The 19,061-nt window shown below is 26.5% G+C and overlaps 4 protein-coding genes across 9 annotated transcripts; 3 read left to right on the top strand and 1 right to left on the bottom strand.

Moving 5' to 3' along the window:
- Nucleotides 1-20: 20 nt before the first annotated feature.
- Nucleotides 21-8,110, top strand: LOC132923506 (protein takeout-like). Its single transcript, XM_060987548.1, has 6 exons — nt 21-387; nt 5,213-5,305; nt 5,381-5,528; nt 7,168-7,301; nt 7,375-7,524; nt 7,673-8,110. The coding sequence occupies exons 1-6, from the start codon at nt 270-272 to the stop codon at nt 7,825-7,827; spliced, it is 798 nt and encodes a 265-aa protein (XP_060843531.1). The 5' UTR covers nt 21-269; the 3' UTR covers nt 7,828-8,110.
- Nucleotides 8,111-11,221: 3,111 nt separating this feature from the next.
- Nucleotides 11,222-13,211, top strand: LOC132923171 (transcription initiation factor IIE subunit beta). Of its 2 annotated transcripts, none has more exons than XM_060987020.1 (7): nt 11,222-11,392; nt 11,804-11,900; nt 11,988-12,104; nt 12,169-12,331; nt 12,420-12,620; nt 12,714-12,887; nt 12,953-13,211. In XM_060987020.1, exons 2-7 carry the CDS (start codon nt 11,839-11,841, stop codon nt 13,094-13,096), a joined length of 861 nt encoding a protein of 286 aa, XP_060843003.1. In that variant the 5' UTR covers nt 11,222-11,392; nt 11,804-11,838; the 3' UTR covers nt 13,097-13,211. The 2 variants fall into 2 exon arrangements, with proteins under 2 accessions (XP_060843003.1, XP_060843001.1); XM_060987018.1 differs by having other exon boundaries at nt 11,223-11,392; nt 12,166-12,331.
- Nucleotides 13,097-16,301, bottom strand: LOC132923169 (uncharacterized). Of its 5 annotated transcripts, none has more exons than XM_060987016.1 (9): nt 16,256-16,301; nt 15,815-15,925; nt 14,594-14,720; nt 14,237-14,362; nt 14,062-14,182; nt 13,897-14,018; nt 13,561-13,701; nt 13,358-13,489; nt 13,097-13,299 (listed from the first exon to the last, which is right to left on the bottom strand). In XM_060987016.1, exons 2-9 carry the CDS (start codon nt 15,889-15,891, stop codon nt 13,165-13,167), a joined length of 981 nt encoding a protein of 326 aa, XP_060842999.1. In that variant the 5' UTR covers nt 15,892-15,925; nt 16,256-16,301; the 3' UTR covers nt 13,097-13,164. The 5 variants fall into 5 exon arrangements, with proteins under 5 accessions (XP_060842999.1, XP_060842998.1, XP_060843000.1 ...); XM_060987015.1 differs by having other exon boundaries at nt 16,153-16,277; XM_060987017.1 differs by lacking the exon at nt 16,256-16,301 and adding an exon at nt 16,003-16,249 and having other exon boundaries at nt 13,897-14,006.
- An 85-nt stretch (nt 16,302-16,386) lies between these two features.
- On the top strand, nt 16,387-18,606 carry LOC132923168 (general transcription factor IIH subunit 4). The gene is made up of 3 exons (XM_060987012.1): nt 16,387-17,158; nt 17,477-17,931; nt 18,006-18,606. Exons 1-3 carry the CDS (start codon nt 16,577-16,579, stop codon nt 18,382-18,384), a joined length of 1,416 nt encoding a protein of 471 aa, XP_060842995.1. The 5' UTR covers nt 16,387-16,576; the 3' UTR covers nt 18,385-18,606.
- Nucleotides 18,607-19,061: the final 455 nt, after the last annotated feature.

A 19,061-nucleotide genomic window follows, 5' to 3' on the forward strand; every position in this document is an offset into this window, starting at 1 on the left:
CTCTGTCGACCACGTTCAAACTAGTCTTCTTCGGCGCTTGTAATATTACGCCGGCCGCAAGTATTACGCCAACATTCTGTGTGTCCGCTGTCTAGTACGGATTTGGTCTGTATTTCCTTCTCTCAAGTGATTTCTTGAAGATACACTTTGTATAGGTTTTTTGTTTCAATCGTCGTTTGTTATTAACGCACACACACCGTACATCCGTAAAGACGTGATCCACGATACACCTGTAAACAACATTCAACTGTGTGAACGACCATAACAGAATGCTACTTCTTACGGCTATAGTCGTGTGTGCCACAACCCTTGGTTGTATAGTGATGATTCAAGCCAACAACCAAAAGCCGATCCAACAAGACCAGATACCGCCACTACAAACAGCTCGTAAGAATTATTTGTTGTAATTATTATTATTCATTATAATTGTCCAATACTCCAATGCATATTTAACAATTGTATTTACACTTTGTTGGGTCATTGGGGGGCACGTTTCTTTTTTATTTGAATGATGATATTTGATTATCAAAAGGGAACTATATAAAGTTAACAAATCACGTATTCTATGTATTATTTTTAATCTAAAAATATATCACATCAAAACTGTGTTTTGAAATCCTGTATCATTTTTTACAAGGATCAAATTCGATTTTTCCTTCGAAATATATATTTAATTTCTACAGGCAACCCCGCGAATATTTGTGTAATATTCAAACGTACATATATTTAACGTTAGATTTACATCTTCTCGGACATCGGTTAAGCTGCAGGATAGGACTGCACATTGATTATTAAGCAATAATAAATTCATCTCATACGTATTACATAAAACGACTTTAAAAAATAATAAACAATATAATAAATAAATAATATAGAACATTTTAATGGGGTGTACCAAGCTCAATATTATTACTACTGCCGCTGACCCCGAGTGGCATTTCGCAACAACCCCGCGTTTTCTTTAAACATTCCACGCACGAAATTACTTCCTAAACAGGTCAAAAACGAACGATTTACACATCATAGCGCACAAGGCGACAACCATTGACCGATGCATGACTAGGTCGTGTACATCATAAATCATCGATTTTTATTTCCCAGAGTTGGCTCCTGAAATAATATACCTATAATATTTTATTTAATATCGTTTTAAAAATAGTATGCCTATAGTTGTTTAATGTATCATTTTTTTGACCGTCTAAATAATAATATACGAATTACGTAACACACCGTTGGCAGCACACATCCCATACGTCATGTACACATAAATTATACGCATTATATTATAGGTATATAGGTACTGCAGAATTTATGTACATACTACATAAATAGGTACGTATAGGTGCCACTACAATAACATCAGTAATAACTATGTAATACCAATAAAGTAATAAACCAATAGCGAGTATTATAATATATTATGTACATAGATATTAGGTATAGATATAGTAGTTGTACATAGTAGACGTCACCGTGGTCGCCACCGCAAACGATCGCGTCTCGATAGAAATTATGTAAGAACGAACGTTTTTTTTTTTTTTTGCGGCATCGGCCGTATATATATAATAATAATTTACGTGTATGTCGTGCGCGTATAATAGTAGTTGTTACTTGTTTGTTTATTATTATAAAATATCGCCTTGGAGCGAACACATTATTATTATTATTATTATTATTATTATTATAACCTGCTGTTGCTGCTGCTAGTCCGACGACCGATCTATTAAGTAAGCGCCCTCATTAATGAAAGTGCGTTCGAAACGTCTGTAATAAAAAAAATTTCCTATTTCTCTCTCACTCATTTTTCTCCATATACTTAATGCGGTACCACTCGGTCCCAGTGAAAGCGAACCACACGTGTCCGACGACGCCGTGAGTTTGTAGCGATAATAATTTAAAGATTATTACCTATACTATTATAACCGTACATATTACATTACATACGTAATTATATATTTAGCTATATACATCGTATACGGTCGATTATGCGGATGAAAACGATTTCGGAAGACATGATACCAAAGTGGATTAAAAGCATATTATAAAAATATTAACATTATATGAATTATACTATATAGGTACCACAGAACAAACGTAAGCGCTTTTCGATGTTTTTATTTATGTAACGAATAAAAACTCGGTGCAGAGTATTTCGATCCGCCAAATACTTATAAATATAGCTAGTATATGCGGACTGCGGAGTGGGCACTGGAGTGAGTGTGTTATATAAAGCGTAAATGTATATAATAATATCGTTTGAAATACCTAGCTACTACCTACAGGCTACATTGCAAATTATTAGTAAATAAATTGTGATGTACCTAGACTTAGTATTAAAGTTTGAATTTATATAAAATTACTTTTTTGAATCATACCTATAGCTATAAATTATAATGAACCTTTTAAATATTTTCAATCCTTAAATAGTCAAATATTATTTATATTATTAAGTCAATACAACTTTTTATACGTTGAAAATATACGGTTACATATTATAATAATGTACTTACTTAAAATCATATACCACAAATGAATAAATAAATAGTTTTTGGGTGCACACGGTAAAATTCTAAAGAACCTTAAAGAACATATTTACAAATTATAGATTGTTTAGTTTTCAGACATATTTACAATGCACTTATTTTTAAAAGAGGTTAATACTTATCTACAGATATGCTTCAAGAATATATTCTGTACTATCAACTAAACTTATAAATATTTAAATAAACAAAAATCAAAATTTGATATCTTTATTTATTTATCTCAATTGATTTCAAATTTAAATTCAATAATCATTTAATCAATCCACTAATATCCTTTCTTCTTCCGTTCGAATTTCTAAATACATTTATCACTGAAGGTGTAATTTCTCTCAATTCTATTCTTGTTTAATATTTCAACACTTATAATTATCTTCATTATCAGCTCCTATAAGTCTTTCCTTAGTTTAATTTTCGTTTATAATCTTGCTTATAATTAGCTAGAGTTGTAAACATTCATAAATTCCTAATGTTATATTATTATATAATATATTTATATCCATTGTCGAGCTATAAATTATAATATACTATTAACTAATAAGCAATAGCTAATAAAATTAAAAAATATTTTACCCAGTAAAGATAATTATACCTAATTAAAGTATTACTGGAGTGTATCAAGTTTCTACGATTATATCTCTTTGGATTACATTAAAAATTTAAAAAGATTAAAATTATTTGATGAGAAATTGTTATTTTACGCAGGAATATTGTAGTTGGTGAATTTTAACTTTAGACACCTATAAAAAATATTTGCACATCAAAAATCGAATTTTATTTATTATTCTTACAATAAAAAAACTCTTCCATCGAACTTTATACTAAATTTTCCAACTTAAGGTATACAAAATACTAAAAAGTAAAAATTATATAAATTTTTAAATACATACTGCGTCATAAAGACATGAAAATTTTACTTTAAATTACTTTTGAGTGTATCAGTTCAATGCGATACACTCTGTATAAAAAATTTGGAAATTTTAGAGATTTTGAAAAATTTCGTCAAACGTTCATAGAAAAATGACTGTGGATTTGCGTTCAAAATGTTTTAATAGTTCAAATATTCACAGTATATAAAAAAAACCTTATTGAATAGGGCCAAAATTCGATACTTAAGAATTACTTTAGGATATTTAATGGCGACCCATCAGCATGTTAAGCATGCGGCACCACGATAACAATCAAATACATTTTCATCTAGGATAGTTCGTTTTTGAATTACAACGAATTAAAAAAAGTTGATGTAAAAATTAAAAGTATCTAGATGCTGAGAATTTATACTTTTGACGTGTCAAAATACCTAATTTAGTAGATTTACCTCAGAAATGTTTCATAAAGTATAAGGTTAAAATATATAAACTGCACCAAAATATGGTTACTGATGACACCAAAAAAAAAAAAAAAAATTTAAAAAAAACCATTAATAATTGAAATTTTGATTATTTGGCAAAAATGTATACCACTATATTTGCATAATATTGAATAAAATAACATTTTATTAACAATATCTTGAAAACTAACAGAGTTGAGAGTATTTAATATAATATTAAAATAAATAATATCCCTTCTGTATATTAATTTATAAAGCTTCTAATACATAAACTATTAGATTAGCATTTACGTAGAAATATATTTAAGGCATTTAAATAATATAGCAATTATAGTTAAATGCTAAGAATATCAAAAAAAAAAAAAATCTTGTTTAATATTAAAAAATAAATTATACAACTGTTTAATAATATTACGTACTATAGGTAGGTATATCTCGTTCGAAATATTTTATTTCATACTATTATAATTATTGAGGTTTTAATTAATATTTAAATTATTTATAATATAAGAAATTAACCATTCTAAAGAATAATGATAATGTGCGTGTTTTATGTAAAACGTCTATAATCGACAACTAAGTTTTATATCTTATAATCATGGTTCGGGACTTATAGCACTTAAAATCATTAAAATAAGAGCTTAAAAACATCATTATAAACACTCAAATAAGCATTTAAAAAACTTAAATTTGAGCAAAATATTTAATAATAAAAAAAAAACTATCTTTTTTCATGATAAAGTAGGTACTAGACATAATTTGTAACTTTGCTAAAAATAATATTACTAAAGATTACAAAAAATATTGAAACAAAATGATTAGGAAAAGTTTTTAACTAAAAAAATCAAAAAAAATAAATAATACATATTATTAAAAAATCAAACTTCACTTTCGAGACACTTTGCCTTATTGCTTATAGATTTTCCGAGGGATTTTCTGAAAAAACATAAAAAGTAGATAAACTGGAAATAAGCATCTTTTTAAAAAATCGATGAAAAAAGCACTTTCAAATTATATAATACATAATTGAACGTGTTATAACATGACATACACTTCCATAGCACTCTGATACATTTTAAGTCAATCCATAAAAATAAGCAAATGCTTTAAGTCCCAAACCCTGCAAACACTTAAAAAAAAAATTTAATTAACTTTATGTGAATATTTATTATATTTTTAACAATAAATACTAATACATTATATACACAACCCATAAAATACATTATTTACCATTAATATTGACAATCTATATATTATAACTCCTGACATCTTGTCAGCTGCCATAACAATTATCAATTAAAATATTTATTGTTTTATCAATTTGTTTATTGAACTGTTATAGCTGTTTGGTTAAACGCCTGTAAAAAGAAAGACCCGAATTTGGACGAATGTATTTGTATGACTTTTCAGAATATGTTTCCTTACTTGGCAAAAGGTAATATATGTATAAATATAATGTAGTATGAAAATCAATTATTAAATTATATTTTAAAATATTACTCTGGATTAGGTATACCGGAAATTGGAACCAGGCCGTTCGAGCCAATGCATATAGACAAAGTGTCTTTAACTAAAGGACAAGGTGCCATAACATTAGCCGGAGCATTCACAAATCTTATTGTCCACGGACCAAGTAATACAACTGCTCTGTATACAAAGTATGTAAATTTAAAGATGTTAAAATAGAAATTACAAATTATAAAAATATATAATGACTAATAATTTCAATTATTTATTCTAAATTATAATACAAATATAATAATTAATAGTAGATAAGTATATAATGATATAATAAGTAGAAACAGAAAATCATAAATAAACATGAATACATATAATATAATTACTATATACTGAATAAATCTTGATGAAATTAATTCAATTAACTGTAATAAAAACCAAGTTTCAATAGTAGAGGATAATTATATTAGTTCGATCATATAATAGTATTTTATTCAATGTGATGTGAAATGATATTATTAATTTATTTTTAAGCCAAATTCTAATATTTTGTAGAAAAATTTCTGTTTCATAATTATTTGAAAAAAACAAGATAACCATTTTACACTAATACCTATACATTTTTTAATTATGTTGTATTTTTTGATAGTACTTGCGACCAATTTCAATTTTAAATCAAACTTTTGTCTTAACTTTATCTAACTTTTGTAAAATGCAATGTACAAATCTAACCAATATCTTATAGCTTCTTTAATCTTAAATATAACTTATTATATAGTTTATAAAAATCCAAATATATAATCTATCCTATGGGTCTAATCTAACCTAGGTTCCAAATTATTAAGTACAAAACAATATAAAGCTTTAATGTAAGTAAATATGTTTATTTATTCATAGCTATTTAAATACTATGAAAACTGATAACAGCGACAATACTATACTAAAACATTCATAAATGATAGTTGCTAATATTATATATGACATATAATTATATAAGTAATCAATAAAAATATTTATTTTTAAACGCTGTGCAACATCACCTGTCAGACGTAGTTTAAAGTTAAAACTACTCGTTAAACTTCTCTGATATTTCCAAAAACAACCTCTGCAATTTTCGTCAAAATCGGTCATGGAGTATTTTAGTTATGGATTACGACCATATATACATTTATTTTTACATATAGATAAATAAATTGTAAAATATATTATAAATACATAAATTATCAGACAACAAATGTAATTAACTTTGAATAGAAACCGAAATTAAATGTATGTTACGTTTAGAATAAAATACGATATTAATCATCATCATCATTCTTATATTTATTATTTTTCCTCTTCTGTGCCACGGTTCTCTTAAAAACACTCCCAGCTCCAAGGGGCGTCGCAATTGTTAATCAAGGGAGCCGTTGCATAGTAAGAAAAATATTAATATTAAATTCCATAATTGCGATGGTCATTATGGCATACCTAATAATAATTTAAAACAATACATAAATAAACTTCCATAAACATTTATTTTATTACAATATTATAAAATCTTTTATGTCATTCATTATTTATAATTCGTCAATATATTTTGTAAATAGGAGTCATGGGATAAAAATATTTGAATATTTCTAATCTATAATATAGTTTCTTCTTTCTTTATAATGTATTTTATACAGAATCATATAGGTAATACCTACTTGGTAGTTTAAGTAATCTACAAAAGATGTACATTTGTATAAAATATTCAAATATGTTATTTATTAGATCAAATTCCGAAAATTAATTTAACAATGTGTTGCAAGAATTTGATTTTAAAACACGCGTGATAGAATAATTATGTGCTTTTAGAATGGATTTGGTTAAAAATCGTCTAGACATTGGTCTATTCATACCAACAATCAAAGTGGAATCGAAATACGACTTGAAGGGAAATTTATTATTGTTACCATTAGTTGGTGTAGGCGATGCTAAATTATACTTAAGTGAGTATTAAATAAAACGTTAACTATATAAGTCTATAACGTCCATTAAATATTATATTTGCTTAATTTTCAGAAAATGTAACCACGCACGTACAGACAAAGATCTATTTCCCCAAATATATGAACGAAACTGTAATGGTGGCTAGTAGTATGAAAGTAGACTTTAATTTAGCTGCAATGCGAGTAAACTTTGACAATTTGTTCAACGGCAACAAAGTATTGGGTAAGTAAAATCATACAAAATTACTTAGCTTAAGTAAAAGAATAATATATATGTGTGAATCACTATAAATAAAAAAAAGGGACATGTCTACATTTTATGGTATTGTTTAATTGCTAAAATGTTTTGTATTTTCTACTCTGTTTCACAGGACGAACTGTCAACACGTTTATGAACCAAAACGCGTTGGAAGTGGTAAACGATCTAAAGGAAAATATAGGTGAAAACCTATCAACTATATTCAAACAGATTATGAACGATGCATTTAGTCACATGCCAACAAAACTGTGGCTACAAGATGATTAGTTGACTTATGATGTAACTTTATTATATGCGAGCATTGTTGTACATATAGCCTATATCGAATTATTTTAACGTATATATTATTATTATATTCGTGATTCATAATGATAATTAATTAATCATTGTATTTTGTACTTTTTATTTCCATAACTATGTTACTATTTTGTATGTATTACTATTATTAAAAATGTATGATGAGGAATAAAAATCAATGATATGCGTTCCTAAATATTAAAACGAACAAACTAAAATATATAAAGTCCTTTCACTTTTATATCAAGTTAAATTCATGTGATGAATTGTTATTGTATTTTTCTAAAAATTGACCTTCACAATCGCAAAAGAATTATTATTACATCTGACATGATTTATAGAACGATATGGCATCGGGCTATATATATATATATATATATATTTATAAAATACTAATGCATAGCGTAACTTCATATTTATTAATATAGGTAAATACTAATATACTATAATACTATATAGTATACTGTATACAGTAGTATACATGTATAATATATTCTAATTTATAATATTTAAACGAGTAACAATAAGTGACAACATTAAAATAAGATAGCAAAATTAACTATAATAAACTAAAATACCACATGTCGCATACTATACTGAATGAACAATTATTATTCATTAATAGTTTATTCCTCTACCATTGAAAGACGAATAACTGAATAAGCTAATATTCTAATATCATTATTTATATTTATCAACCAATGGCACAAATTTTTCAAATACTTACTAAAAACCAATTGGCAATTATTTATAATTGATTTGAAAAATATTGGTACATTTTTTAAATCAATTGGAATTAGATAATGATGAGGGACCAATATCACGGACTATAGATTAGACTTTATCAAGAGCTGATGGCAGTTGACAAGTTGTATATTTTTAATTCCTTATAAAAGTATAATTAAAATATTATATCACTTAATTATCCATCATTATACACATTTTGCTCTTAACTCTTTCAGTTGCTCGAGTATCTTGTGAACTGTGATTTAGCATGGAATACAATGTGAAAATATTATTTTGCGCTGAAAATTATGAATTAATGAAACACACATATTATAACCATTGTATTTAATTTTTAAATTATACTTACAATTTATTAAACGAAATAGAAATATGTAATTTCGTCTAAATTCAAACTTTAAAATAAATTTGTGTACAAATTTACGTTTTTAGATTCTAAACAAAGTAATTGATTATACAATGATGTCTGTTTTTTTAATTTTTTTTTTTTGTGTATGTTTTGGAGTAAAAATAATGCTTTGATTTTTGACTTCAGTCTTTTTTTAAAAAGGAAAATTAATCTAGTTGGTTCTTTGGGGGGTCAAAAGTAAAAAATATCCAGTAGTTTTCAAAAACGGTAAAAAAGTGATAGAAAAACGGGAATTTTTACGCATAATCAGTTTTCGATAAAATCGATTTTTTTTATTTTGCTGTAACTAGAAAACGAATCATTGTAAATACTTGAAATTTTCGCCAAGTGTTTATATAAGCGTTATCTATTTGCGATTAAATTTTCAAAATATGTTGACCTTTTTAAATCTATTTATAGACAATTGAAATTTTCGATTTTTCTAAGTTTTTTTTTGGAAATGACTATAAAAAAAATTGGCTATCCAAAAATCGCGAAAATTTGCAAGAAAAGTTGAAGTTGAAAATTCGTAGCATTTTGTGATTTATACTTATTACCTAAGGATAAAAAAACCCAATACAAGGTTATCCATAAGTTTTCCTCCATGTAACTGTAAAAAAAACTTCCAGCGTCAATTATAGAAAAGATTTTATGAGCGTATGAAATTTATTTTTTTTACGAAATCGAGTAAAATAACGATATATTACAATTTAAATATAGTTAATAATATAATATATTTTATTAATTATCCTAGACTGACTAATCATCTCCGTTCAGAATCGTTTTTCGTATTCAATGATACCTGGCATTGCATTCAAATTTAACACTTCCATTATAGTGACCTACTCCCCATCTCTACTACTACTATACAGCAGAGCAATATCTACTTGCCCACCTTTTTTTAAATTATTTTTTCCGGATATTTTGAAAAAAATGGACATTTTTTAATTTATGTAAATACAAAAAATATTCAATTTACTATCAAGTTAAAAATAGAAGAATTTTTTGACTACTTATAAAAACAAATATATATACACAATATATAAAACCAACACATCCATAACTCCGCTCAGAGTATAAAATCGAAATATAGTTTTTATTAAAGATTCCATGATTTTTGAAAATTTCAATTTTATATTTCTATTAGTAAATAATTAATTGTTTTATTAATTTAAATAGTGAATTAACTATTTTTTTCTAAAGTTAAATTAGATACATGATATTATATTATTTAATTTAATATTACACAATAAATATTAAATTAAAACACTCACGTTAAAAAATCCTGACTATGCGCCTGCATAGTAACACAGCGGTTCAGTCTATCCTTGTCTATAAATGGGTTTGGTCTTTTGGAATCGAGTTTCATTTTATCCATCCCCGAAAATGACCCTACGCGTGTCTGTCGACTTACTTATTTTTAATAATCATTCTTTGGTACTTGACGGCTGACGTTCATTAATTATTACTATTTTATAAAAACTTTTGTATGACTTGGAACTTCAATTTCAATAATAACTAGATAAAAAACTAAAAAACTTGTTTTAGTGTTTCGTGTACACTGTACACAATTTAATTTTTACGCACATACTTATAATATTATATTATATATATTGAGATAAAGAAACAAAAAGCGTCAGTTCAAAGTTTGTCGGTACAACGATTCATGATGCTCATGTGTTGCCTCTTCTTCGTCGAAATATAAAAGATTTATAAAGTAACATAAATAACTTATTACTTATAATACCTATATGTTCTAAACACATATAAATCCTGTTGTGTCAACAAACTTTAACAGCTGAATACGTTAAAATGCAACATGCATTCAGTTTTAACCATAACAATTAACAACGTTTATTATACACAATATACACAACTGTATAGCACTTTGAAATAGTCTTTAGTTTTTAAATATATAGCGTAACAATTATCAATAGCTAAATTTCTCACATTATATTATAATTTATAATCCTGCATTCCTGCATAATAACATAGGTAATAATTTAAAATTTAAATAACCACCTCTGTATATTTTGATAGCAGTTTCAGAACCGTGATAACAACATCACCACCAGTCCTCCTCTAATATGGTTCTTGATGGTAAGATCATACCTTTTTGGTTGGTGGGTATCGGCAGTTTTCTGTGATAAAACCTTAAAATTTGATATTATTTAGATTAGCTATTAAGATAACAAATGTATACAATACTATACATTAAACAAAATCCACTAAAGTTAAAAAAACAATCTTTAATATTTATGTTCTCAATGTTTTATTCTCAAATTCTCAACTCTAATTAACAAGTAGTAAATACACATAATTTGACTACAAAATAAAAAGTATATTATATAATGTTGAAAAAATAGATTAAGTAAACTATTTCATTCTTTATTCCAAATTAAGGTAACTTATGTAGTATGAAGATTTATTTTATTTTAAGAGTATGCAGTTCATTATTATTTTGTGATTTGAATCTAAACTCACTGTTGTATTATTGTATGATTATCATCAATTTATACCTATTCTAATTGCTAATTATTAATTTAAGGTGTATCAATTTAACTGGAAATAAAGTTTTCCATTTATGAACTGATATTTTTTTAGCATTAACTTAAAAAATCTTTTATTTTTTTAAAGTTTGATAAAATGACTCAATATTAAACAAAATAATTATTAATTTTCAAACTTACCTCTGTAATCTTATAATAGTAAGACATAATTAATAAAATAAATAATAATTTGTACAACAGATGCTTTAAATGATATGTAATTTATAAATGAGATAATTTACTTAAATAAAACTTTTAAAATTAGGTTTATTTGCTAAGTTTATTTATAAGTAAAAAAATATGGATCCTGCTTTGCTGAGAGAAAGAGAATTATTCAAACTAAAAGCTTCAGCTATTCCAGTGTAAGTACATCATTATTATATGCTTATCTTATTCAAACAATGATTTTAATATAATTATTAACTGATTACATGGTACTGTCATTATAGAGTTGAAAAAAGGTTAAGAGAAGACACCAGCAACAAAGATGAGGTTAAAAGGAAATCTAAACCATTACCTTCTATGCCCAGACCGCCTTCACCGCCAAATGCTTCAAGTTCATTAAAGTATGAACTGTTTCATATAGATTTAATTAATATAATTTAATACTTTTCATTACCATTATAGTAGTTATAAGTCATATGGACAAAGTTCTCAGTATAAATTTGGTGTGCTTACCAAAATAGTAAAGTATATTAGAGCTCGACATCAGGATGGAGATGATCATCCATTAACATTAGATGAGTTATTGGATGAAACTAATCAATTAGATGTCGGAACGAAAGTAAAAACAGTATGTACAATGTGAATTTGTTGTTTATATCACAAATTAAAAAAACCAAATTAGTATAATAATTTTTATATTTATCATTATTGTTAAGTGGCTAGAAACTGAAGCATTACCAGGCAACCCTAAAATTGAACGGACACCTGATGGAAAATATATGTTCAAGCCTCCTTATAAACTTAAAGACAGAAAAGCTTTGTTAAAGTTATTAAAACAACAAGATTTAAAAGGTTTAGGAGGAATTATGATGGATGATATTCAAGAATCATTACCTAATTGTGAAAAAGCTCTTAAGGTAAAAAAATAAATATTAATTATAAAAGTTGTATATTTTATTTATAGAAAATATCTAATTATTATTTAATATATATATTTATTTTTACAATAGCATTTGCAAAATGAAATATTATATGTTTGTCGGCCTGGAGATAAAAAAAAAGTTATGTTCTACAATGACAAATCTGCAACTATTGATATTAATGAAGAATTTAAAAAAATGTGGAGGAGTATTGCAGTAGAAAATATGGATGATGAAAAGATAGAGGAACATTTGGAGAAACAGGTATGTTTACCACAAAATTAAGTTTTTTAAACAATATATTGTAATTCTACGATTTTCTTTTTTAGGGCATAAGTTCCATGCAAGATAATGGTATTAAAAAAGTAAATCATGTAAAACGGAAAAAACCAGTGACCAAGAAAAGATTATCCAAGAGACCTAGGGATAATGAACATTTAGCAAATGTGTTGGAAGATTATGATACATTGTAATTCTTTATATAAGTATGTTTATTATTTTTTTTATTGTACATTAATAAAAAAAAAAAAAAAATTGTATACTAATGACTTGTTAAAAAATGCTCAATTATATCATTAATATTCAAAACAGCTTTTAATCGTTGAGGTACTGTTCCTAAGCTCACTAGTTTATCAGGTCTTTCAGCTTCTTCAATGTTAGAAAGACTAAATAATTCCTAGAAAAAAGACAATTACATAAACTGAAGTTTTAAGGTTACAAATAAATCAAGTTACCTTGTGATGTTTGTCCTCATTGGCTTTTAACAGTTCATATTTTTTTTCATTAAAGATTAAAACAACACGTCCGGATCTATAATATTGTACTTTACCTATTGGTTTTGATTTAAAAACTGCTTCTGAATCATTCTAAAATTAAAAATTATCCTTTTAAATTGATATATAATATCCATATAAGCTATTGGTATCTCAATAATTACTTCAGTTTTTAAATGGCCATTATATTCCATTTTTATAGGTATTTCTGGTTTTACTTCAACAGGTATTACACCATTGTTATGATTTTCGCTTAGATCATTATTTACAGTCTTTGGTTGAATACTAAATGAACTGTCATAGAACTAATAAAAATCAAATGATTATTATACTAGTTAAATTAATTATAGCTAATAATAGATAGCACACTGCATTGCTCTAGAGACAATGACAACAAATAGCAATTATATTATCAAGTTATTGATCAAACTAAATTCTAATACATAATTAATGTTATTCTAAATATTTTTATAAATCAAGTAGTAATAAGTAGTGAATACCTGCAAAATAATTAATAATTCAGGAGAAATTAATTCACTTAATGAAGGATAAATGTTCTTCTGGTATGGATATTCTAAATTAGTTTCAGACTTAATTTGTGGTACTCTATCTAAAACAAACACTATTAGATAATTTTAAACTAAATATCAGTATATATTATGTACCTTTTCTTAAGAAAGGTAATCGAACTGGTCCATGAACCTCATCCATTGGGTCATCCACATCAAATTGAGTATTTTCTGACATTTGCATTTGTTGTATGCTTTGACAAGCTTCTTTTTTCACCTAAGTAAATTAAAACACTAAATACAAATCAAATAATATGAATATAATACTCACATAAGATCCTGAACTATTGAAACTACCATGATTTGAATAAGATCGAAAACCAGATGATAATCCCATTCGTGATGAACCTGACCTACCTTGGTTTGTTGAACTCATGTTAGAAAACACACTTTGTATCTAAAAATAAGACCTAATTTTATAATTCTTTATTTTAAATAAATAATAAGATTAATAATTAAATGTGTTTTTTTCTTTAAAAAAAGATTTTATTTTTATGTATCAATCTACTATCTAGTTAATTATGCTAACTTAATTTTTTATTTTAATCATTTTTATAAAACATAATTTTTGTACACATATTTAAAGATATTTCTTTTTAAATATTAAGTTATAAAATAAAATACAAACTTGTGTTGTAGATCTTTCTTTAGTTTTTTTTTGTTTTTGTGTTGACAATAATTGAGCATTTGAATTAGCATCATGTTCAACTTTGACTTCAACCTTAGATAGTTGATTTGAATCCTTGGCTACAATTCTACAAAATAATTGTTATGTTAAATGCATATAATTTATTATAAAATGGATAATTGTTTATTTTAATATAATTTTTAAAACTGAAATTATTTTATAAGTAAGTAAAATTAATAGTTAATAATTATTAGGTGGTGTGATAGCTTAGTTGAAAGAATTATTTTATAGTAATACTTTTAAATTTTGACCAGTCATTGGGTTTACTTTCAGATATTTATGTCTTTAACCAGTGGATTTGGGAGGGTAGCAAGTTTGGAGTATAGGTATCTGTAGTGTACAACACAATATAAGTGACTACAGTCTAGAGAGACACATAAAAAGGTACTTTGATGGTTTTAAATTGAAATGTCTGGAGCATTCTAGTATTTAATGGTTATTTTAGCCCCAAACTTATAGCTCCATGGGGATTTGAAAAGGAACTTTTTTACGAGTATTTTGTAATTTAAGTTAAAGGTATTTAAGTATACTTAGACATTAGAATATACATAGTCATCTGCCTCTGTCATTTAGAAGTTTTATTTTTGTATTTATGAGTGATGCCCAGGTGAGTCAAGTATTACTCCTAAATTATGAGTATTTTGTTGTAGTGGTAGAGATTAATAGTGTAAGTATGAGGCGAGATATTATCAGTTGTAGAGTGAAACTGTAACGAATTGAGATGCTTTTTAAGTGTCAGCAAAATATGGTTCCTAAGTACATAATTTTATTAGAAGACATTTTAACAGTGAAAATAAATGTTTCAACTTGAATAACTGACCTGGATGCCTAAAATACTTAAGTATTTTGCCATATGAATTTCAATTATTCTATACCTGCATCCAAAAATACACCAATACATATATTTTTTTCAGAAAATATTTAATAAATTAATCTGTGGCAAAGTTGTACTGTATAGTGTTAGTTTTTAAACCAAAATTGGGAATGAGATAAGGTTCTTTCAACGGTTAGTAAAATTTGCTTTAGCAAGTTTTTTACAAATACTCAAGAAAAGTATGGAAATAAACTTATTATCCAAAAATATTGAGTAAAATCAAAGGGTTTGTCAGATTTGTAAAACATTTTAATTATAAAAAATTGTCAATGAAATTATTAATTTACCTTTTATATCCTAAATTTGGAGTAAACGAAATTTTTGCTGCCCCAAATTTAGGCAAATTCTTTGAGCGTTTGTCCATCTCAACTTATAAATGGATCAGCAGTTATTTAATTCTATGACAAACATAACAGAAATATTTTATTAACAATTCATAAATATGTTTATATAAATAACCATTAATAATAATAACATCTATTCTGTTGCATAATTTGTATTAGTTCATTAGTTTGAAACTTTGTAACTCTCTGGCTTTTGCTTTTTAGTTTCAAAAGATTATTGTACTTTAGAGAAACAAATCGACAAATCAAATTTTTTTTTAATTTTATATAAAACTACATACACAAGAATTTCTAAATAGCACCGTCTAACTCAGTTTGTACTCAGTAACGTCTGTCTGTGTGTCGTGTGTGTGTGTCTGTCTGTCTATAAAATTTAGTACCTACCTATACAATCGTGGTCTTAGGCCTTAGCACAGGAGACAGAAAAACATTGGTATCAAACCAAACATCTAATTATCAAACCAATACTATCATTTCACATATTTTGAAGGTTATGTTGACTGATATGAACATTTTTTAAATTAGTAAATACAATTTCAAATAAACATCTTTTAAAAATATTTACGATATTATTATATATTTATTAATTTATTATTTATACTATGCTTAATAATTTTTTGGTCTAATTAATATTTAAGCATTTAAGACATTAAATAATGTAAATTTTTCAAAAAAAATTGATAAATATATGAATTGTATACAATTATGTCCAAGGAACCTGGTACTAGCAAGGAAAAACGGAAGAATTTACGTAAGGACGACGGTTCTAAAATACTGAAAGTTCTTACGTTATATGAATACCTCATCAAACTTCCAGAAGCCGTTCAAGATCGGCTATACAGTCATCCGCCGACTTGTCTTACAGTGTTTAGAGTATTACCTGACATAGCTCAACAGTTTACTTTACGTATTTTATTCATCGAACAGCCAGTTCCACAATCAGTTCTTTCATCGTGGGTGCCGGCCAATTATTCCCGTGAACTTGACGAATCTATAGAAGTAGCCACCAATTTACATATATGGAAATTAACTAGTGTATCTGGTGGCCTCAAAGGATGGATTCTAAATTCTACATTCAAGAAGAAACTGAAAGTGGCACTTATGGGTGGTGGCCGTTCTATGGTAGCTAACAGTGATGTGATAGCTGATCCAAAAGCAAGAGATATAGACTTTTTAGATTCATATGCATATGAACGATGGGAATGCATATTGCATTATATGGTTGGTTCTAAACATGAAGGTATATCATCAGATGCAGTCAGAGTGTTATTAAATGCAGGTCTTATGGTAAGTAACAAGTTAAACTATACCCTGTCTCAAAAGAGAATAATCACTTTTCACACATACCGACTGAAAGCTTCGGCAGTGTCGAGCCCAAATTTCCCCCACACCTAGCCAAAGTTTTACGCACATTTATGACTAATATCCTAATAACTAATAAGTAATACTAATATATTTAATTCGGGAACCATTAAATAGTATGGGTCATTGGTGGGAGATACGCAGAAATGAACAACAATTAATCGACCGACTGATTATTCTCTTTGGAGACGACAGTGTATAATACAATTATTCTACTAGGTACTTAATGTCATTATATTTTAGGTCAGAGATACAGATGATAGTCCAGTAATTACATCGACAGGATTTCAGTTTTTACTGCTGGATATGGCAACTCAAGTATGGTACTTTATGCTCCGCTATATGGAGACAGTAGAATCAAGGGGTCTTGATCTTGCTCAATGTCTGACATTCCTCTTTCAAATACATCTTGGTACTTTAGGATGGGATTATATAACTGACGAAATGTCTGAAAACCTTCAAGCATTTTTACAACATCTTCGAGAATTTGGATTAGTTTACCAAAGGAAACGTAAAGCTGGACGCTTTTACCCTACTCGATTAGTAATTGAAATGGGACAAGGAAATAGTCGTACTTCAGAACGAATGAAAAGTAAAGAACGTTATATAGTTGTTGAAACTAATTTTCGGATTTATGCTATGACTGATTCTGATCTAAAAGTTGCTTTAGTTGCATTATTTACTCATATGCTTTACAGGTAATAATTATTATAATAATAGCTTAAAAATATTTATAATAAATGTATATATTACATGCCTTCTCTTGTTTTAGATTTCCAAACATGGCTGCTGGTATATTAACAAGAGATTCAGTTCGAACGGCATTACGTAGTGGCATTACTGCTGCGCAAATAGTAAGATTTCTTACTGTACATACACATCCACAAATGCAAGAATGTGGAATGCCACAAACTGTTATTGATCAAATTTATTTGTGGGAAAATGAAAGAAATCGACTTACATACACAGATGGTGTTTTATATAGCAATATAAATACACCTAATGATTATGAAACAATAAAAAATTATGCTGCTGAAATTGGGGCATTGGTATGGTGTGATGAAAGAAGAAGGAATATTGTTGTAAGTACTGATGGACACGATGACGTAAGAAAGTTTTGGAAAAAACAACCAAAATCTGATCCATTTTAAGTATATCAAGTCTGTACACAATGTTCACTATTTATATGATTTGAATATTTGTGTTACTAATTTAATAGCACAAATAATTCAACAGCCAAAGTTTGAGTAATTGTATGTACTACAGATAATAATTGTGTACTTATAATTCATAATTCAATTTTCATACTAAAAATATATTTTTATTTATTCTATTTATGTATTATCTTTTAAATAAAATTAAAAAAAGTTGTATTATGCTGTTATTATTTTGTTTTTTAAAACTAAATCAGTTTAATATATATTATTATATAACTTACTTTTTTGAGTAACAACAATATAAAGAATAAAACAATATCGTAATCTTATTTAATTAATTTAAATATCAGATGTAATATAAGCATAAATAAAAAAAGGGAAATAGATAACCGCTCTACTTTATAATAGGTGTCAAATGAATCTCATTATTGAGAAGTAAATTCCTTAATGAATGTGTTAAATTTTAATACAGTAACAAGTAGAGTAAGAATTTTGAAGCATTAAAAAACTAAAGAAAAATACAATAAACCTCTATAAATCTTCTAAAAAAATATTAGATTTGAACCACTAGTTTATTATTAAAAAGAATGTATTATAATGAAATAGATTTCTATTCACAAGCCTGCCGTATTTTTCTTCCACAGTTAATCTGTTAATTAAATTTATTCTGT

This window comes from Rhopalosiphum padi, chromosome 2 (genome assembly GCF_020882245.1).
Source record: "Rhopalosiphum padi isolate XX-2018 chromosome 2, ASM2088224v1, whole genome shotgun sequence".
In the NCBI taxonomy this organism is placed as follows: Eukaryota; Metazoa; Arthropoda; class Insecta; order Hemiptera; family Aphididae; genus Rhopalosiphum; species Rhopalosiphum padi.